Raw genomic sequence first — 23733 nt, forward strand, 5'->3', positions numbered from 1 at the left:
TCAGAATCTGTGATCCAAGCGTTTCTGCACGAGAGCCGAACACACTAAATTGCCAAAGTTTGACAGGCACTGCGACATGATGTGCTTCCTATTAAGAGACAAAAATAACAGTCCTAATTGAACCAATTTTGACAGGTGAGCTGACAAAATCCTAACTTTTTCCTCCACTCTTCAGCCATAGGCCCTTACAGCACAGCACGACACCTGCTGTTGTTCGGTTAAGTTCTTTACAGCATTAACTTTGGCAAAAAAATTACGAGCATTTCCATTTTCCAGTTTTATATATATATATATATAAGTGGGTAGAAGCAATGCTGGAGGCTAGATTTGTAATAATTGTTAAAAACTTACAACATAAGCATGATATCTGTACACTGATACTCACAAAATGAGCTGCTTTCATCCCTTGTGCTGTCGACAGTGCCATCAGGCTGCATCTGCAGGTAGTATCCATGTTGGCTGTACAGCCGGGTAACGATGCCTTTCAGCTGTGGCTCTGCAAGGGAGGACCAGAAAGCAGCGTGGCATTAGACAGATGTGACATTTACTAATTTAATGGCCCTGAAAAAAAAACGAATGGTTAGTCAAATATGTCATTTTAAACAAAGGCACCAATGAGAAAAATTAAGAAGTGTATTATATGAAGCTAGAATGTGGTTTATGTGCGACGTAACCTTAATGATTTTCTGTTATGAACTAATTTAAAATGATCATGTATGCTGAAGGGCAACTGGGCATCAGCATTACACATTTATAAACTTTTATTGGCGGTGGAAGATCTCTAATATTATAATAGAAGAATATTTGTACAACCTTAAAGCAATTTGCAATAACATGTAAGAATATTACACGGCTATGTATTTTTTTGTACAAGACAGTGATTTCTCTGTAGGGAAACCAGTGGGTGATGTCATGCTGGTAACATCCATCTTTTTTATATACAGTGCATAGTTTGTTTCACTGTTCTTCTTTAGCCATGTGCCATGAGCAAATAAAGTAAAGTGAGATACTTCACAGTCTCCTTCTTGCTAAATAAACAATATATTCAAGGGGACTGGGTGCTAAATGTGACTGACTAGAGGAGCTGAATGTTTCATGAGCGGAGTCCCCACAGCCTACTCTGTGTCCATTTAACAAACTGAATCTCTGCAGCACCAGGCTCTTTGTTGTGATTTCTCTTTTGAGCTCAGCACCTTAATGTCGTGCTACTCCAACAACAAGGATAACCCTGCATTTCCCCTGATTTTGCTTGTAGCAGAGTGCTTTATTCAGTCAGGACTAGTGACCTGATCAGCCCCCTTCATTCCAGCTTTAATAAGGCAGATGAAAGATGGTTAAAGGAGCAGTTTATGATGGAGCCTCTGGAGGGCCATCTGGGAGTTCCCCTTCCACTATACTCCTCACATGCACTCGCACACACTCCTCTGGGAATGACCTGGGGCACTGCGCAATCTGCCCGTCTTCTTCACACTATAGCGCGAGGAGCCTGAGCGAGGCAGAGGATACAGGGATGAGATCTGTAGGACTATTTCCCAGAGGAAGTGTGCCAGGGCTGAAACATCAGTGAAACTGTGACCTACTCCCATTGTTACACGCATGCACGTCCTTTTGTTTTCAAAGCCTCCTGTCAAAACATTTCTCTGTCTCCACTCTCTCACTTTCCTCTCCTTTTCCATTCCATACCCTCTGAGTTATATTTGCTTTCATCCCACCTAATAACATCATGCATCATCCAATCAGAGCAGGGAAGCCGTTCATTAGTTGTCCCCGCAGATTCAAAAGAGAGAGATGAGAGACAGAGAGAAAGAAAGGGAAATGGGAGGATCGGGGAGGACAGAAGCGAGCAGAGGGACAGCGAGGGAACAGTGAATGAGATGACACTGACATTTCATGAAGAGCTGTATGTGCAGGAGAGGGGGGGGAAAAAAAGCACATTTAGGCAGAAATTCAATAGACAGCTTGTGCAATATAGCTGCAATCAAAACTCCCATGCTTGGTGTCAGGCGCACTAAAACTAATGTTTCACTTAGCAGAGCTGGCTCTGACTCCACAGTCCTCACCACAGCACCAGCACACATTAGATTTTGATCCAGCATAATGAGAGCAGGCTCCCAGGAAAGAACACGACAGCTGTATTTTACCACAGCTGCACTGAGGGTTCATTGTGGTCAGCGGATTGGTCACGTCGTGTGAAAACACTGATGTCACCACAGTCCCATCACCATTTATACTGGTGATCAAGGCACCAGATTGCTGAAATAGTCTCCTAAATGATATGTGTCGGAACTCAGCTGTTGCAACATCTTCCTCTTGTAATATGGGAATCTCAGAGCTTTTGCAATGGTGTGTCACTGAAATGTTGGCAGAAACCAGCTCAATCGTACTCTTGTATCTTCAAAGCGCAGTTTAAACCAAATGTCCCACCATTTCTGGCACACGTCACCATTTGTGAGGATGTGAGACGCTGACATAATGGGCCCTGCAGAAATGTAAGGATCTTTAGGTAAAAATTTGTTTGATCTTCAAAGATATTTCTGCTCTAGAATAAAAGACTCTGTAAAAAAAGAGTGAAGCTAATATGGAAGTGACTTAAACTTCTATAGTAGCATGTTAGCTTATAACTTCCAGTTCTTTCCAATGGCAAGTATTTTAGCAGTTGCAAAAATTCAATTCAGGGTCACAAGAGGGCTGGAGCTTATCCCAACTAGCATAGGGTGACAGGTGACAAATATTTGCACTCACATTTAAATCTTATTGAATACAATAGTGCATAATAATACTGCTTCTTGCATCCTTTATGTACAGTGTATGTCTAAAACTCAGGCAGATAGACACTCACTCTCTGACTTTGGCCCAGAATATTTTTTCTTGTCATATTTTTAAAAGAATGAATTAATAAAGGAAGTAATCCATTGATTAATAATTAATTAGTCAAATTAGCTGCAGCCTTGAACTGATTAGTTGTTTTTTGGTTGGCTATTTTCAAGCTGAGGTAGTGCAGTTTCTTCTTTTCAATTCTTTTTTACCAAAAGAAGATTAGTGGAGCAACTGAGGCCAAATCCGCACAACAAATGTCGACAGTGATGAGATATAGTCCTGTCTTTCGTGTCTGAATTCTTCCCGGTAATAAGAGGTCTCTGATTATGTGGGCTCGCGATATTAAGATTGATGAAATAGGGCTTTATGAAGAATTTCACTGGGTAGCTAATTCTTTATAGGGCACCAATGGCTTATGTAAAAAGGAATAAATATGTTTTCTATTGCCATATTGTAGTTGCTTGTTGTATTAATGGATTGGAGAGACAAATAAATAAGCTGGAAAAAAAGAGGATGGTTGTGCCAGGGATTAAAAAAAAAAAAAAAAAGCAGACTTCATAAGGACAATGAAGACGAGGAGTTTGGCCAAACATTTAGATTTTCAGACCAACATGGTGAGAATGGCAAATAGGTTGTTGTGTTTACCGTCCAAAAAGAGGGGATAGTGTAATATATCACTGGGATTTAAAGCAAATTGGAATCTGAAGTCTTTTTAAACAGCAAACTGAATGAAATTCACAAAATCATGAGGAGAAGAAATCTGAGCAAACGGTAAAAGTAAGAACTTATTGTTTATTCAAGAAAGATTACAGATGTCACAAATGTTTTAAATATAATTTTTCTTATTTTGCTCATTAAAGATGGGGAATATTATCATTACATATTAAACGTGGAAGATACAGGAAAATTCCCTTCATTTTATTTTGAAATTATTTATATTTTATTTATTTAAGTCCACATTTCTGATTTGGATAGGCTTTGATATTGAAGATTCATTTAAATGTATTTTTATTGTTTTTTTTTTTTCATTTTATAAATATATCTTTCTAAATCATGTAAAGAGGACAACAGTAACATGTTAGACAAATTCTTCATATTACTCCATGCGGATTATAGACTTATATATATATATGGATTGTGTCAAATATGCACATGCAGCATTTACATCTTTGGTTAGAAAACATAGTAGGCACAAGCATTCTCCACTGCAACCACTGAACATCCAGGGTATGGACATTGAGGCTGTGGACAGCTACAGGTACCTTGGTGTTCATCTGAACAACAGACTGGACTGGACTCATAACTCAGACGCCCTCTACAGGAAAGGGCAGAGCAGGCTGTACCTGCTGTGGAGACTCAGGTCGTTTGGGGTGGAGGGCCCACTCCTGAAGACCTTCTATGACTCTGTGGTGGCTTCTGCTATCTTTTATGGTGTGGTCTGCTGGGGCGGCAGCATCTCTGCTGGGGACAGGAAGAGACTGAACAGGGTGATCCGAAGGGCCAGCTCTGTTCTAGGATGCCCTCTGGACCCAGTGGAGGTGGTGAGTGACAGGAGAATGGCGGCTAAGCTGTCATCCCTGTTGGACAACATCTCCCACCCCATGCAGGAAACTCTGACAGCACTGAGCAGCTCCTTCAGTGGCAGGCTGCGGCACCCACGGTGAAAGATTCTGCAGGTCTTTCCTCCCCACTGCTGTCAGACTGTACAACAAAGACTCCAACTGATCAAACACACATATCCACACATGTGCAATAACACTAAGTGCAATACTCTTTTTCTGGCATCGTTGTATTTTTACTCAGTTGTATATAGCATTCGTATTCTATTTTTATCTTATTGTATATTTTTATTCTATTTTATTCTACTGTATATAGTATATTATTTTATTCTATTCTGTACAGCTGTGTACTGTATTTATTCTTATTGTATTCTAATTTTTGCGTCATAACTTTTGCACTGTCCACTTCCTGCTGTGACAAAACAAATTTCCCACGTGTGGGACTAATAAAGGTTATCTTATCTTATCTTATCTTATCTTATCTTATCTTATCTTATCTTATCTTATCTTATCTTAAAATATCTCCTGGAACATTATTACATTATTATCTCTGTTTATGTTTACGTTATTATACAACTCTGATATGCTGATGTTGACCTGTTTAAATAAGCTAGCTGTGTTGTAAATGTAAAGAACATTTAACACTTTGTTAAAGAGTCAACTAGAAACACCTGAAAATCTTATTTTCTGCCCATTGTCCAGCATCACTACTGAGAGATTTTTGTTTCATTTAAATAGAACAATTTAGATTAAAGGCTTAAACTAAATAAATATCTTACTATAATGATTGTATCAAATGCACACGTGTCTGTTCCCTAACTCCTCCTAGACTTGTTAATCAATGGGAATGAAGAAAAATTAAAAATATATGTATTTATTATTAATTTATCTGGTGTGTATAAACAGCCATTTTTGCCATCTGACTTTATCTGACTTTATCTCACTATCACAACAAGATGGCGGCGCGCACGGGTGCAGCGGCTCTTAGCTCTCCAGTTTGGTGCTCGTTTTTACTTTTAATGTGGATATTTTTGAATGTTTGCAACGCCGCCATCTCTTACAGTCGCCAGAACCTAATTGACCTAGGTTTTAAATATAGTCACCGTGGATGGTCTGCCCGCCCAGCAAGCGTAGAAGGCGACGGAGGGAAAGAAAGCAGAAGAGGGGATGCCGGTCGGGCTCAGACGCTAGGCTACGCAAACATCCACACCGGCCAGCACTTCCGAGCCTTTTCCTATCGAACGCCAGATCCATCACCCACAAACTTGACGAATTGGAGCTACAGATAGCCAACACAAGCTTTGCACGTAACTGCAGCATTATTCTTATTACGGAGACGTGGCTTCACCCGCTGATTCCCGACGCTGCAGTCGAGTTAGCAGGCCGCACGCTACACCGGCATGACAGAAACAGCAACTCAGGTAAAAGCAGAGGAGGGGGGCTATGTGTTTACGTGCATAACAAGTGGTGTTGTAACAGCAGGATCATTCACACACACTGTTCTCCTGATTTGGAGGTTCTGGCAGTCTCGTGCAGACCTTTTTACATCCCGAGGGAGTTTACAGTAGTTATTGTGATAGCTGTTTATATACCGCCGGATGCTAACGTTAGCACGGTTCTCAGCCTCTGGCTCAACACCATAAACAAACAACAGCTTGCCCACCCCGATGGGGTTTTTATTGTCGCCGGCGACTTTAACAAAGCGTGCCTAAAGACTGTGCTTCCTAAATTTGTCCAGTTTGTGGACTTTGCTACGAGAGGAGAACACACTTTGGACCATGTCTATTCAAACATCAGGCATGCTTTCAGAGCGACACCCCTCCCCCACCTGGCTGGATCTGACCACCTCTGCATGTCCCTCACCCCCACCTACACCCCCCTGCTGAGAAAAACAAAGCCCCAGACAAAGACAATAAAAACCTGGCCTGAAGGAGCCCTTTCTCAACTGCAGGACTGCTTCTCAACAACTGTATGGGATTTATTCTCCAGCCACAACCTCCAGGAGTACACGGACACTGTACTCTCGTACATCAGGAACTGTGTTGACAATGTCACCGTCAACAAAAGGGTCAGGGTATTTCCAAATCAAAAACCCTGGATGAATAGCGAAGTGCAATCCCTCCTAAAAAGCCGCAACACTGCCTTCAAGTCAGGGGACAGGGCTGCGTATAGGGCGGCCAGGGCAGACCTGAGTAGAGGCATCAGGAAAGCTAAGGCTGCCTATAGGAGGAGGATTGAAGATCACTTTGCTGACAACAACCCCGGAAAAATGTGGCAGGGGATCAATCACATTACCAACTACAGAAGCAATAACCAGGCAACATCTAGGACTGATGCCTCACTGGCTGAGGATCTAAACCGTTTCTTCGCCCGCTTTGAGACGACCAAGCCCTCAGCTGCCACACCACTTCCACCCGCCCCCAGCACTGGCACACTAACACTTAGGGAGCACCAAGTGAGGTGTGTTCTAAGGTCAGTGAATCCCAGGAAGGCGGCAGGTCCTGATGGAATACATGGAAAGGTTCTTAGAGCATGTGCTGACGAACTGACCGGAGTCTTCACTAAAATCTTCAACCTTTCCTTGTCATCAAACACCGTCCCGCCCTGCCTCAAAACCTCCACCATCATCCCCATCGCCAAGAAGACAGCTGTGGCCAGCCCAAATGACTACAGGCCTGTTGCACTTACGCCTGTAGTGATGAAGTGCTTTGAGAGACTGGTCTGTCAGCACATCAGGGCCGGTCTGCCTCCCACTCTGGACCCCCACCAATTTGCCTACAGGACAAATCGTTCCACCGAGGACGCTATCACCATAGCGCTCCACACTGCGCTGAGTCACCTGGAGCACCGAGGAAGCTATGTGAGAATGCTCTTTCTGGACTTCAGCTCAGCATTCAATCATATCATCCCGGAGATCCTGGTCCAGAAACTGTCTCACCTGGGACTCTCCACCCCCATCTGCCTCTGGATCGAGGACTTCCTGACAAATAGACCACAGTCTGTCAGACTCGGCCCCCACCGGTCCAGCACCATCACACTCAGCACCGGGTCTCCACAAGGATGTGTTTTGAGTCCCCTCCTGTTTACGCTCTACACATCCGACTGCTCCCCTACCCATCTCTCAAACACCATCATAAAGTTCGCGGATGACACCACAGTGGTTGGACTCATCTCAAGGGGGGATGAGTCGGACTACAGAGATGAGGTCAACAGACTGACTGAGTGGTGTTCAGTTAACAACCTCCAACTGAACACCACGAAAACTAAAGAACTTATCTTGGACTTCAGGAAGGGCAGAGCAGACCCGGCCCCACTTTACATTCACGGGAGCTGTGTGGAGAGGGTACACTCCATGAGGTTTCTGGGCGTGCAGATATCTGATGACCTCTCCTGGACTGCAAATACTACAGCGGTGGTTAAAAAGGCCCAGCAGCGTCTCCACTTTCTGAGAGTGCTCAGGAGGAACAACCTAGAGGAGAGGCTGCTGGTGACATTTTACAGAGCCACCATAGAGAGCATCCTAACGTACGGCATAACAACATGGTATGCAGGGTGCTCAGCTGCAGACAGGAAAGTACTGCAGAGGGTCATCAACACAGCCCAGAAGATCACTGGCTGCTCTCTGCCCAGCCTGGAGGTCACTGCAAACTCTCGGTACCTCAGCAGAGCTGGCAATATCATCAAGGACCACTCTCACCCCAGCAACCAACTGTTTGAACTATTACCGTCAGGCCGACGGTACAGGTCACATAAAACCAGGACAAACAGATTCAGGGATAGCTTCTTTCCCAGAGCTATCACCGTAGTAAATAAGCACAAAAACAATTGAACCTATTCCATACCGTCACTGTCATTATATTATGCTGCTATTCATACTGTCATTATATTAATGCTGCTATCCTGTATATATTGTACATACTATTGTTTGAGTACTTACGATTGTTTTTTTTGTACCTTTTATATTTTACATTTATATTTATTATTGAAACTTGCACCAAGGGAGTGACACTCCAATTTCGTTGTACTCTGTACAATGACAATAAAGGCTATTCTATTCTATTCTATTCTATTCTATATTGCGATATAATGAAGAACAATAACATGAATAAATGAGCAGAATCTGTATCTGCAGAAAACTGAGTGACTTAACTAAACTGACTTCATTTTTTTAAAGTTACAAATGGTGCTTTACCCCCTAAACTAGTTTGTGTACATGCCACAGTATAGCAAGCGCACATTATTAGGCAAGCCAACTTCTCCTGCTTTTATAAGCCCTGGAGGAGCATTCTGATAGATAGTGACACAGTCTGACAGCAGTCTACCTCTGGATTAGCAAAGCACACAGAGTTGTTTACATGAGCAAAAAGCCAGTGTTTGTATCATGAGCATGCTTAGTGTGCACACTGAGTATCTACTTCTGCTTCACAGGGGTAAACAGAGAAGATGATAACTTGGAGAGCTACTGGATCAAAGGTCATGTGTACTGATTTTGGCATAACAGGGCATACGTGCTCTAAAACAGTAAAAGCATATTTGATTTATTGCAGGGGACAAAACAGTGACCATTTTATGGTCCTCTAAGTCAAAGTACTGCATAATGGAGTGATAGAAAGCACACAGGTGCAAAAGTAAAACTTGGGGTTGCCATTTCCGCTGTTTCTCAGTTCTGTTTAGCTGTATTCAAAACAAATATTCTAGCTCAGAGTGTAAAAAAAAATGAGGCCCAGGGGATCACAGACAGACCAAAGACTGCAATTTGGCCCAATATGGATTTTAATTGTATTTTCATAAGTTTTGCAGCTTTTCCTGCTGATAAAGAGCTCCACCATGCCCATTCATACAACAACAAAGTAAATACGTAATAGATAAACACAAAGTTTCTATTTTCTCTGTCTATTATGGAAATGTATGCTTTCTACAAATGGATTTACAGTAAGAAAAAAACAAAAATAATAACATTCAATTGAATCTTTTATGTAATTTTCCACCTTTATTTCTTAATTAAGCCTAAAGAGTCGTGCTGACAGAGTTTTCGTTATCATGTTGAAAAACTGAGGTGTGTTAGCGAAGTAATTTTTTTAAAAACATATCAGGCATTAAATGTTTAGTTAAAGTTCTTTACACTGACATAAAGAGGAGTTTCACTGGTTTCTGCCCTCTTAAGGGGTCTGAATGTGGCCCACCGTGCACAGCTATAGTCCCAGCTTTAGTTGCTCGTTAATTGTTACTTTTATGTCCTGTTAAAGATTCAGTGTGGTTTTAGCTTGTGCAGCTTTTTTAGTTAGGGCCTTCTCTTGTTTCAGCAGAGTAAATTTCCAAACTGTGTCTAAAGTAGTTAAAACTAGCTCCGCTTCAGCCAGATGCTTCTGTAAGAGGGCATTTACACATTGTTGCGTAAGCATTACCAATGATATAACGCCTTACTCAGTATTATAAAGTGACAGGGGACTTTCTGTAGATGCCTTTTTAATATTTAAAATTACTTTTATCTGTCAGCTTTTTGGAATTTTACTTAAGTAAGCAGGACTTTTACTAAGAGTGCTTTAAGATCAGTTTACTGTTTTGGGGGCAGTTACAGTCCCATTAACTGTAATGAAGGGCTGCAGCCTGTGATATACACTGTGAGAAATTATTGAAACATATTTGCAAATCCAGTTTGCTTACTTTAATTGGATTCAGAAACGGAACTTTTTATCAAAGTGGTTGCAGGCTCTCTGCAATTCTATAAATTCACTAGTTGGCCAATTGTTTCAACTTTATATATTTATGCACACATTATCTAACACAGTAACGTGAGACGGTTAATCCTTTGGGGGGGGGGTTGAAACTGAGGCCATTAATCAAACCAGCCTTGTTTTTGTAGAAAAGAAAAACAATGTATTTTTCATTGGGTCATGACCAGACGCATGACATTGAAAGTGTGCTGGAAAAATGGAACACAAGCTTTTGGTAATCAGTGTTTCTGCACTCAAACGTGACCATATATTTAAAAAAAGAAAAAAGAAAAAAAAGCTCATGATCATCATTAATCCTACCATGTTTATCTGCTGTGATTCATTCAGAGTCAGTTGCAACCCTGTTCTGTAGTTACACGAGCAGCGGGCAGTGCACACATTCTTTCAGGGTGAACACACCTACATCTGCCTTGCAGAATTTTCTCTAAATATGCCAGCAGCACAACGTGCAGCTTCCACCGTCCAGGGTATTTCCCATGGAGAGGAAGCACGTGTGTGTGTGTGTGTGTGTGTGTGTGTGTGTGTGTGTGTGTGTGTGTGTGTGTGTAAGACTACATTCATCACTCCTGGGACATGTGTGGGCTTGAGTGACAGGAAACATTCGCTGATCCAGGTCAGTGGAGTGTGGGTCAAAGAGAGCTCCTTGTCTGTTTATGTACATCAACACAGGTGTTGTCAGCTCACCCGACAACATGTTGACTCATCAGCCGGCCCATTTTCAAGTGACCTCTCCACACATGAGAGGAAATATGACAAGCAGAAAAGAAAGTGTGTAGCGAGTCTCCCCTTAAGAGATGTGGATTTAAAAGACGCCGCACAAATGTGACACAACACAAGTCCCACGTTTGCTGCACAAAGTATAACGCAGTTTTCAAACGGCAAGACGGAGACATTATTAAGTTAGGTAAGTTGTCGAGAGCAGTTTGTTTATTAAATTGACTTTTCCTCTAATCCCAGCAGAAGCCGCTGCTAGGTTTACACCGGGACGCCCCTCATCAATTTGCATTCCACATCGATAATCATTTTGAGAATCGCACGGGGGAGAATGGAGCCTAGCCCTCCAGTTCAACCATACACACAGCAATTATGTGGGTCTCTGTATAAATGAGGTCAATGCACATAAGAACCCAAGGTAATCACTTCATACATCCCGGCTGCCATCAAGGACACTTAAACCATTCGCTGCTGTGTAATTGCTCTGAAAAATAAGCAGCGGTTGAGATTTATCTCTAATCAGCGTAGTGTATGTCTCAGTGTTGGTTATCATTACACTAATGTATTTATCTGGCTTGATTTGAGCTCAGTATGTTGCTGGCTGATCTCCCCAAAGGCGAGCTCCTCTCGATAAGGTTGGAGGTAATTACTGGGGGCCTGCATGACTGAGCAGCCAAGGGCATTTTCCTCTGCTTTGACCCAATCGAACAACGGGGGTTTTCCTTGGCTTATATTTGCAGGAGTTCCCGATTCGCTCTTACCTTTTGCGTGAAAATACTCCACTCTGTGTTTTTGCATGCATGTACTCTACTGTATTTTACACATAAAAGAACGCATGTGTGTTTGATTCTGCATGTAATAAAAGGAGAATACAGTTTCTCGTTTTCTAAACTGGGCCAGGTCTACAGTACAGTGCTGCTAGTAATTATCAACCTTGTGGAAAGAGAGGAGGGAGAGGGAAGGGAAGGAAAGGAGAATTGGAAGCCTGAAGTCATGGTACCCAGCTAACAACTTTAACAAGAGTGAGGAATGCTCTGTGTATGTCCAGAAATAAAAGAGATAAGGACAGCAAGTGCGACACAAAAAAGGGCAATGATGGAGTGATGGAGCTGCAAAAAGATGCGACAAGAATAACGGGGAGGGAGAGGAGAGATGGGAAGACGCACCGGAAGGGATGTTGTAGAAGAGGGATAGGAGGACGGGGCGAGGTTAAAGAAAGAATAGGAACGAATGAGGTGTATCTCATCAGCAGCGAGTTCAAGAGTGGCCTCTTAATTTGAATTCAAGGCTTCATAAATCATTTCCTGTGACAATGGCAGCGATTCACATAAGTGAGGCACAGTTATTGCTTGTTATTAATGGCACTGACAAGAGCATGTCACACACGAGCACGAGCAAATAGGACTCACAACGCTTCCCTGACACACATTCAATATTCACATATGTGCTTCATTAGCATTATGACAGAAACGTATCAGTGACAGTTAACAACATGCTCAGCTCAGGGGATTCAGAGTAATGTGGGGCAGACCCCATGCTGCAAGTTTCTTCAGGTTGAAACGTAAAACACACACAGACACAAGTGGAGAAGTGCTCAAGCTCACGCCTCACCTATCCTTTTTTCTCCAATTGACCCGCCAGCAAGGACACAAATAGGCACTTGATATATGCAGAACAAACAAAGACAAACATCCTCTGAACTCCCACAGGGGTCCAGACCTCTGTCAGAATGTGTGATGATCATGCCAGCGAACATGCGACTGCGCTAAACAGTGTGATTGGGGCCAGGAAAGGATTTACACATTAAAGGTGTGGTTTGCAGTGTTTTTCTTTACTGAACCACTTATATGATGAGGTCCCCGCACAGCAGAGGAAAGTCATGCATAGAGATGCTTAAAGGCAGCTTCTCACCCATTGTAGATTTTCTGCCAAGCTTTGACTGAGATTAACTTTAGCAGACGCTGCCACACATATAGCATTTAAATAGGAAATAGAAAAGACCCTGACAGAATATACAAACAAGGAAACAGCCACAAACATTTCCAGTGGAATAATTTGCATGTATTCAAATAAATTCAAATTCAAATTTTATTTGTCACATACGCAGTCATACACAGTACGATATGCAGTGAAATGCTTACACAAGTGCTCGTGACTTAAAGAAAAAATTAATAAATAAGGGTATGAATAAGATAGGAAATAAATATGAAAATTAAAAAGGGTAAATTTAACTGGGAAGAATAAGATAAAAATATATAAATTAAAGTTGAAAATAAAATAACTGTACAACAAAATACACAATACACAAATACACAGTCTAGAAATATATAAGAATGTATGACGAAATATAAATATATATATATACAATAACAGCAGCTGTACAAGTATTAAATGGAAATGAAGAAATATAATGTCCAGTGTTGTGCAATCCACATTTGTAAGTGTCTTGTGCAGTGCAAATATGCTTAAAGTGATTTAGTGATGAAGTGATTCGATTAGATGACCACGCATCTAATTGAATTAGTATAAACAAAGTCCAGAATGTCCAGTGTGTGTTTAAGAACCATATGTGTGGGTCAGTACTATGTGGTGGTGTGATTGAGAAACCGTATCGCCTGCGGGAAGAAGCTTCTCCTCAGTCTCTATTCACATTTTTAAGTATTGATGCTTAATCAACATGTAAGGTATCAGAAATGGCAGACTCGTGACATTTCAGTACCATATTTATATTGCACATTATCATAGACAAAATACTAGGAGAGCATATTGTATATATTCCATTGCGAGTAATTCTGTTATGTAATTGAAATAATAGCTATTTTAGGTTAAAGACCTCATTATCATTTCATTGGTCCTATCTCTTAGCTTTTCTGCTTGGACTGGTGCCCTCATGACCCGAACCCAGATAAGTGATTGTAAATGGATAGATGGATATCTTACATTGGGCCTTGGTGCAGTCCCTTAGTTCATCGTCTGAAACAAGTCCTTTTAGCTACTTCCCTCTCTCTTTAATCACAATAGGTAAAACAATTGTTGGAGAAAAGAAAAAAGATGGCAATTTAACTGCAAAATTATATAGGTGCTGGACAACCTTGGTTTTATATGGGAACATATCCAGAAAACTGGCAACCAGCTGAGTCCAGTCTCCTATTGTAAAGAGAAGTGCCAAGACGAGTTGCGCATATCGCCACAGACTGACTCAGATTGATTGCAACGTGTTGGTAATCTGTCTGTGCTTATAAATTAGACTGCAGCTCTTTGCAGACTTTCACCAACCTGTGTGATAGTGATGGTCGTCAGCCTAAGATGGGCCGCCATTATTTGGAGACAGGTTACCTCCCACCAGGTGACCATAACAATTGCCTTGTGATCGAAAGTTGCTGTCCAGCTTCTGATGGTGTTGCAAGCTCAACCACTGGGCAACCATTTGGTCACTATAACTACTAGCAATCAGTCACTGAGCCATAAGTCAACTTTCTTCTCATTTGCTGTCTCTTATAAACTCAAGGGTTTGACACCATGGGACGGAGAGCTTCTTCACTCACAGCTCATGCCGTGTGCCTGAGATGACCAGGGATATCTGCTCTCCGTGACATTGTAGAGCCAATAATAGAAAAAAAAAGAGCAGTCCGAAGCGACTGGAATATACTAGTTTAACAATATATATGAGGCAAAGTATGTAATTGCGTAATAGGTCTCTTTTTATGTCCCTAAAATATATATTTTTTGGTTTCCCATCGCAGTATCCCATGGTTGTCTTCCATTTATGATCGCCTTCCTCTTACACTCTCCAAATTTCCCTCCACTTGTCTTCTCATCATTACCTCTTTACAGTAGGTGTCCTCTATTCTCAGTTTTTCTCTTGTTAGAGGTAAATTCAATCTCCCCTTGTCAGCTTTAATCAAAGCACCCACAGATTCAATTTAGCAGGCATGTGTGGGAGGTTAAGGTGGCATCTTCAGTAGGACAGGAAGAAAAAGAGGCATTTTTTGTACACACATCCTTCCTCCTGCCTCACTTTGAATAAGATTTAAAGCCATTGTCAACAAGCTCTCTAAGGCAGGATCTTTTTCCACAAGCCAACTCCTAAACTCTAGCTGTAATAATACTTTAAAGTAAAAGATCAGTCTGTCATGTCCACTCACTTTATTTGTTAGACATAGGTAACTTAAAGATATAAAGTTAGGTAAACCATCAAAATTAAAATAACTAAATCTCTTAATCTCTGGTGTTTTTTACTTTACACAAGAAACTGCAAAAGATTAAAGCTTAAAACTTTTTCTTTCAAGACACACCATTTGGTGCCAGATAGTTTAGATGGCTGTGGAATACCGCGGGCTCTTTCGTGCTGGAAATCTCCTGACGTTGGTGGGATGACCTCATCAGCAACCAACGACTAATCTTCTGTTTGTCTCATCTAAATATGTCAAATTGTGATGAATACTAATCTTATTACAACTTTCCTGCAATGATGCGAAACAAACAATCTTCTACTGCAAAATTTTAATTTCGTCTTTAAAATTTAAATCAATAGCTGTCTAATAACATAGATAGGGTTAGAAGTCTTAAGTAAGTCTTGAGTTTTCTGTTCTTGCCCAGACTTAATGGGCAACAGGACACTTATAATGTATCTGGTAACAGCTGGGCAGTTAGAAATGAGTGCTATTATTGATCCTGCTTGTCAGTAGCCAGTCTTGTTGAAACTCATTAAGCTAATGAAACCTATTAATGTTATTCTACAAGTTTTGCACAAAATAAGCTATAACCTAGGTACATTGTGACACTCACCAATGATATTTTCACCTCAAATTCGTAATGAGGAGGAAATAGTTTTTGGTACTATGCCTCTGGGTTGGATGTACAGCAATCTTCTTGCAGGTAAAGGTTTTAATAACTAAAGAAAGTAAGGCATTTGTTACCTCGTAATGTCAGGACAGTAAATTCTAGTTTAAACTTCCACTGAGTGTTTTTTAAAAATCTTGCAGTTTGTGTACATGCATAATACTGACATGGTAACACTATTGAATCTGAAATAAACTTGCCAACACTCCTTGTTTTCCCTCAACTAGCAATTAAGAAGGGATTTGACTTGAGTGTGTGACTGCTCTCCACTGATGAAGCTATTGCTGCTGCTTGTCCAAAAACTAATTAGGAACATTTAAAGAAGTGCTAAAGCCCCAGTGCAAACGGTGCCCAGAGTTAATAACTACAGGTTTAATTTGATGACGATTGCTAACGTTTCCGTGACTTGAGGTTGGGACAGTTGCATTTTTTCTTCTTCTTTTTTTTAACTTTAGTAAATCCCATCAATATCAGAGCTGGGAGCCGGGTGGATGCACTGATGGTGCCGGTATAGCAGGTGCACTCAAACCTGCTGCACAGCTTCAGATAAAGATGCTGTTTTTTTTCTACTGAGCTTGCTGTTTTTATTCCATTTCGATTTGTCTTTACCTGCAATTTCAACACATGTAGTAAAGTGAGCTTACTGAGTCATTCGAATGACACCATCCTCACCAAGCAGCCAACTGATGATCGGCGACCTAATCCAGCGCCGCCGACTCCGTTGGTTTGGCCACAGTTTTCGAATGGACCCGAGCCGCTACACCCATGGCCTACTCTGTTTGACCCGCCCCACCGATTGGAGGGTGCATCGAAATGCACCAAAGAAGACATGGATGAAACAAATCCAGGATTATTTGAAGGCCCTTCGACTTGACCTCGAGCAGGCAAGAACCATCGCCTTAGAAAAGCGTGGAAGATAATTGTTGGTCAAGCAAGAGAACCTGCGGCACCTACAGCAGCGTACTGGTTGTGCGGCAGACCACCGCCGCTGGTCGCCCGCTAAGGACAAGAAGAGGAAGAGAGCCTACGGGAAGTAAATCTAATCTAGGGCAAGATTACTTGAAACCATCAGCTTCACTATGAGGAGGCAGTTTCTAACTTCTGCATGTCAGAATGAATTACTGTAGCAACAGCATTTGTCTTGGCACTTATTAAAAGTTTGGTACTGACCAGTCTGGCATAAGACCAAGTTATATCAGTCCTTGTTTCCCATCCCTGGTCCGAGTGACAGGATTCTTATTCAACAGCAGCAGGCAGCTGGAGCTCAGCTGGTGGAACAGGTTGTCCTCTAATTGCCAGGTTGAGGGTTTGTTTGACAGCCAGGGCATGTTGCTAAAGTCAAAGTTGCTCCCAATGGCAGGTGAGCACCTTTCACGGATGGTCTGACACCAATAGTGTGAATGAGAGAGAAAATAATGTATAAAATAAATTGCTGTGGTTACCACTAAGATCAACCATTTAACCCATACCACACTGAAAACCACCTTTAACCCACTACAACGCCCGCAAACCTTCATTCCAATTTAGGAAAGATGCTCAACTTTCGAACCATGACTGACTACTCTCTAAACAGATTAAGAGGATAACTGAAGAAGTGTTTTGCAGTGGCACTTAATATCCAACCCCATGGTTTCCCATCTCATCTTCTTCTCCACATGCTGCAGCTATGACAGTCTGATTCACAGCTCTCTGCTGTCCCACCCGCCTCCCCTTTAATCTCTCCACCAATATCTCTCCTTACTCTTCTGCATTTTTGATCTTTGGATCTGAGTCCACCCCCGTCATCACCATCCACCCCCAAAAACAATTTTCTGTGGCATTAGTAATATCTTCTACTCTTTTCTTTAAGCTTGTGTTTACCTCTGCAGACTTGCCCTGCTTCACTGTCTCTTTCTCTCTGTCTCTCTCTCTGACCCCTGTCACAGTCAGTAAAGTTCTGATGAGAAGCTACCTAACACTGCATTGTCTGATCAGGTGTTGTTGAGTAAGCGAGTTTGCAGCCTCGATCTCTTGGGGTCAGCTTAATGCTATCCTCTGCTGGATCTCTCCTTGTAACCCGGTCTGCTGCCTGCCAGCCAGGCCCTACATTTCTGCTCCAACTGTTGACTGGCTTCTCCAGTGCTTACACCTACAACATACTACTGCACCTCCATGCCAAACAGCATTTTCAATGCTACAAGATGTCCAGGTCTGCACTATATTTGCATGCATTAGTGTCTAATGACTCAGCTAATAGTGTTACTATTTTTAATGTGTATTAATATGTTTATGGTAAAACCTCTCTGAAGCCTACTAACATTTTTCGTCCACCAAAATCAAGATATATGGTTTATCTGAATTTTTTTCTGTATCTCATTTTATACCTACCTGCTAGTGCTTGTTTTTTCCAGATCTGTTGTCCGTGTGCTTGTTTGATTTAACTTAGAAAAAAGGTACCAAAGTTAATCTGCAGGGCCAGGGAGTTTGATATCCTTTCACTTTTCAAGTCAGATTCAACCTTGAACAAACCAAGAGGGAGATTATTGATTAATTGCTATACATTAATGAGCCAAATTGATCTGAAAGAAGGGCAGGAGTATAGATCCCTGACAGGGCAACCACTTGAAAGGGTTTTCTGTACAGTAAGGGACTATGCAGGACACCCAGAGGAAGGTGATTACACGGTAAAATCAGGTAGATGATCATCCTTTCTGTGATTTGTGCCAGCCACATTTACAAGTGGTGGGCAGTAGCAGTAATAAATTTAGCTTGTGTCTGCTGGTGTGATGCTAAAATGACAACTGAAACTATTCGCGGCTCAAAAACACTGCAGGAAGAGAATTTACATGTGGAGACAGAAAACATATAATTATATTTTTTGGCATCAGAGTATTAACTTGTGCAAATGGCTTTTATATGTACATGTTTTTAAAAGATATGCACTTGTGTTATATAATGGAAGTTTAATCTCTAATCTCTAAGCCTTTTTTTAAATCCATAGAACTTATATAAGATATTTACATTGCATATCCTTCCAATGTCCCCATGCGGTCGTACTGGGAGTCTGGCTTCACCTTTCGGATTGTGGCTGTTAACTGTAGTCCTTATTCTGCTCTGTGAGCTCACTGGCCAGCCTAAAAAGGTGGACAACTGGTTGTACTTAAGGCTTTTCCTGGGTGATCAGGCAGTAGAGTACTTAGATGTATATGATGGAGCATTGTCCCGCATTATTGTTCTTTCTGCTTTAAATGCTCTATACTCTCTGATGTCCCAAATTGTAGACAGTCCAAATAGCTCATCCTTAAAGGAAGCAACCAATACCAATACCCTCCACTGTGCTTTCATCTGGTCCATTAAGAGTTACTCTCATTTTATCTGTTCATCAAATCTTTGAAAAATCTTGCTTTGTGAAATCTTGATGCTTCCACCATGTGGCCATTTTATGTTGGCCTTATTTCTGAGCACTCCTGTCATTCTTATTCATTTTAATTGTTTAAATGTAAATGCACAAAAAGACCAGAGATCAGACGATGGCGCTCATATGGGATTTCTCTACTCATTTTGAGCACTCAAAACACTATACAAGCCCTGTTCATGCATTTTAAGTACTATTTTTAACTTATCAGTCAGACTACAATGCATGCATCAGGGGAACTCAGGGTTCAGTATCTTGCCCAAGGATAAGAATCACGTGCAGATTAGAGGAGCCGGGGGTCGAACAGCTCACCTTCTGATTGGGGAGATGAGCTGCTTTACTTCCTGAGAGTTTTAATTTTTTATGTCAAAAAACCCTCAAACCACCAAAAGTGGTGGTGGATTGTAATGCTTTCCATCACATTACATTTTTCTATTACATCTTTAATATTACCTCATTACAGTACTAACTGTATTAACATTGCTACTGTTCAAGCAACTGTTATTACTACTAACACAAAGCTAGCTTGATTGTCAACAGGTAACAAAAGCAGTAATAAGCGTTGTTGCTATGTAGCATCCATTTTTACCCATACCTGTCACTGTAGAAGTATTCTTTGGGCTGTTTTTCACCAGCTTTTCTGCTGGTTCTGTGTTTATACTTCAACACTAAAAGAAAATGTGTGCGCCTTCATTAGCATAGGGATTTATATGGCTCTGTACTCTCAGGTTTACATTTTTAACTCATAATTATGTGCATTATTTTTGTATGACGACCCCAACACTGAATGTCACACAAAGCTTAAAGCTCAAACAGCAGATGGGATATCTGGTGATTTTCCCTGAAAACACGATTAACTGTACTATATGTGGTCATAGTCGGTTCATTCATGTCCACATCAAATCACAAGCCACTGCAGCTCTAACAACTCATTATGTAAACAATTTACAACCCATTTCATAGAAAACAGGAATCGTTTAGGCTACACTGAACAGATGCATAGTGAGGGGAATTTAGGGATGCAATATTTTTTTCATTGTTATGTCACATCTGTTAAATCTGAAAATTTTAGCAATGTCTTGTCAAAACAGACATGGTTTCTGAATAGTTCATTGGATGTGACTGACAGGAAGTTATTCCCGTTTTAATGATATGCGGGCTTAAATGTATTAAGCCAGTACAATCTTATCATCAAACAATACCACCAACACAATTAAAGAAACTCCAAGAGTAAAACACTCAGATGCTCAGACCAAATGCAGTAAATAGTGTGAACTAAGATAAATACAGCAAAGCAATATTTTGGCAATGAGGATCCCGTTGAAGCAATGTAGACATATGTGAACAAAGGGATGCAGAATGAAATGAAAGTCCTCGTCAAGCATGAAGCACTGCTCTTCGCTTTTGATTCTCGTGTGGGGGAAACACTCTGAATTCACGGTTTCTTCTCCAATCAGCCGTGAAGGTATGTTTCCTCTTTAAGAATGATGTTTGTTCAGCAACATATTCTGTAGCATACTACTGTCGCTATTTGTGCACCAATGAGCCTAAACATTTCGAAGTCATCAATTCATTGCAGCAGTCACACCAAAGAAGAAAAAAGTACTTTGAAAATAAATTTAAAAAACATGATTTTTCTCCTGAATTAAAGCACACAAAGGTAAACATATAAGGAAAAGCAAAGACGCTTACTTTGTACGAAATGTTAAAAAAATAGCAAGCCATCATATAATAAGCACTATCTTATGAGCACTAATACTACAAAGCTTTTGTTTTGCATCCTTAAAGTGGTAAGAAAGAAAGGAATCTTAGCATCACATCACACGAATCTCTGTTCAGAGACTCAGAGCTGAAGTTCTGCTTTCAAAGACCAAGCATATCAGACAACCTGACAGAATTAAGCCTGCACTGGGATTGCAGTGGTTTTTAGCTATTTTGACAATTTATTGTTTGTGCAGGTCTGCATAATTATGTCTGGAGATGCAAAAGCTCTGTTATGTGCATGTAAACTCATGTCAGAGTTTTGTCTGACTAAAAACTTGTTTTATTTTTATTATGCAGACTTGAGAGATGTGGCGACCATTGGGAGAGGTGAGGATGCAGGAGGTGGCTGAGCTGAGAATGACTGCTAATGTGAAACTCAGATATGACAATGACAAGTGTGAATGGTTGGGTGTGAGCTTCACTGTTCATTAGAAATAAATGAGGACTGACAAAAAGAACTCTTAAACTAGTAAACAAACAAATGCGTTAAAACTGCTTACTTTGTCATTGATTTTGCACTAAAATGTGTGTGTGACTAGCAGGAAGCTACTCCTTTTGAATGATATGGGGGCTTAAATGTATTGATCCAGCACAATTAATTCTTATTATCAAACAATACCAGCGGCAAAATTTAAGAAGCTCTGAGACTTAAAACAACCAAATGTAGTAAATAGTGTGAACTATGATAAATATAGTAAATAAACCTTTTGGCAATGAGGATCATGTTGACGCAATATAGACATATGCAAACAAAGGCATTCCGAATGAAATGAAAGTCCACATCAAGCATTAAGCTCTGCTCATCAATTTTTACTTTTCATCACTTTTCTCACTCTGAATTCACAGTTTCTTCTCCAATCAGCCATGAAGGTATGTGCCCTCTTTATGAATGATGTTTGTTCAGCAAAATTTCCTTAAGCTGTGGCTACCATTGGGAGAGGCGTGATGCAGGAGGCGGCTGCACTGAGAATAACTGCTAATGTAAAACTCAAATATTACACTGACAAGTGTCAATGATCAAGTGCGAACGGAGCTACAAGGCATCTTGTTGAAGTGTTGATCATCATTGTTTGGACAGGGAATAAAAGAGGACCAAACAATGTGAAAAAGGACTAATAACAAAACCCTGTGAGTGTCTTTCAGAATGAACGTTGAATTGGAAAACTTTGTATAAAAGTGACTTATCTCATTTTAGTGCATAGGTAAATTTTCCATTTACATGAAGTGTGAAAAGTAATTTTAGCCCAGTTTTAAGATAACAGGTGTAGCTCTCACCTCTGGTACAATATCCCAAAATATGGGTGAACAGAGAAGCAAGATGGAAATGATATTAGTTGACTCACCTGGTCTTTTGTCATTTCGCCCTTTTCGACCTCCGCATAGCCGTACTTTGGAGATCAGGACAAGGATCTGTTTCTGGCACAGGGACTTGTTGCTCTTAGGACAGGGCTTGCGCTTGCTGGCTACCGGTCGGTTGGCTTGGTCGTCCTTGACCGCCCGTTTCTGTCTAATGAGAGAGCTGGCGAGAGCTGCCATCTTCCCCCCCTCTCACCTTTGGGAGGGGGGTGACTTCCTTCCCGGTACCCCCTTTGCTGGTTTGGCTTTTGCTTTCCTCAGTACACTAGAATAGGACGAATGTTATAAAGAAAACCCCACAGGGGAGATCGGGAGTCTAAGTGGGTTAACAGGGAAGAGTTTAGTTTGAGGGTTCCCTTGGAGAGGGATGAACTGGATAAGATGCAAGTTCACATGCAGTCCAATGTAATGGACCCAAAAAAAAAAAAAAAAAAATCAAAATCTGACAGTAACAGATCCCAGGAAAAATTTTTTTTTTAAACTGATACAGTCACATTTTCAATGTAAAACTTTGAGACCAGCTTTAAAAAGACAGACTTTTCCAAAAGGTTACGCTCGAGACATGATTCTATCCCGCTTCCCCACTCATCTTTCACATCAAAATGTGGCCTGGCAGCCAAGTACAAAATGTTATATTGCAAAATAACTAACCTACTTTAAACAGGCGATACAGAAGAGAAAGAGCTCAAATTAATTTACGTATAAAAACACTTTTAAAGAAGAAAAGTGGGCTCATTTTGAATGCTAGGAAGCTCTTAAAAGCGCAAGAAAAACCAAACTGTTTTTCACCATTCGTGCATTCCATGGCGGTCCAACTTTGCCTCCCATTTAAATGTGGCAGCGTGGAATAATGAGCCGAGAGTCCAAGCAGTAATCCAGCTGACTTAAATCCAGAGGTAGCACAGCAGGCGGGACACTGACGGTCTTTGTCGGAATGAAGCCGGGAACGGAGCAGAGACATGGACACAGACAGGCAGAGACTCCTCTTCTGCCTCCAATGGCATGCCTCTTTCCCACAGACCTCACCAAAACCCCCCTCTTTCCTCCTCCCCTCCCCCCTCCTCCTCCCATCCAAAGTCAGCGAGTGGTTGTGAGAGTATGTGTGTGTGAATTCCAGCAGCCACCATCAGTAGAGGTGACATTCATGACAGAGAGAGAAAGGAAGGGGGGGAGCGAGAGACAGCAAAAGAGACTGAGGGAGGGGAGGGGAGGGGGAGGCAGAGGCTGTGATGTGTAAGAATGAGCTTGGCGGGGAAGACGGAGGAAAATGTGGGAGAAGGACGTCTTAACAGCCACTTCACCGAGGCTACAATTTTGTTATTTCACAGAAAACATCCCCCTAAAAAAACAAACTAGAGCCCCCCTGAAACAGAGACACAGCGCCAGAGTAGGAGAAAGACACCAGAGAGTGCTGGAGGTGCAGATTGTGACAGTTCTCTGTCTCCTCGAGAGGAGCAGCATCACCACGTGCTACCTTCCTGTCACATGCACCCACTCACACACACACCCAACACACACACACAGAGCAAATCAGCATATTTTGTAATGGAGC

The 23733-nt window shown here is 41.4% G+C and overlaps 1 protein-coding gene across 1 annotated transcript in view; it reads right to left on the bottom strand.

Annotated features, from left to right (window-relative positions):
- Nucleotides 1–23346, bottom strand: part of fgf11b (fibroblast growth factor 11b) — a 37166-nt gene extending 13820 nt beyond the window's left edge. Inside the window, exons 1-2 of the mRNA XM_004557336.3 lie at nucleotides 22169–23346; nucleotides 386–496 (exon numbers count right to left, since the gene is read on the bottom strand). Coding sequence (XP_004557393.1) covers nucleotides 386–496; nucleotides 22169–22361 — 304 coding nt within the window. The 5' untranslated portion in view covers nucleotides 22362–23346. The remainder of the gene's footprint in view (nucleotides 1–385; nucleotides 497–22168) is intronic.
- Nucleotides 23347–23733: the final 387 nt, after the last annotated feature.

The sequence above is a fragment of the Maylandia zebra genome, linkage group LG10, assembly GCF_041146795.1.
Source record: "Maylandia zebra isolate NMK-2024a linkage group LG10, Mzebra_GT3a, whole genome shotgun sequence".
NCBI lineage: Eukaryota > Metazoa > Chordata > Actinopteri > Cichliformes > Cichlidae > Maylandia > Maylandia zebra.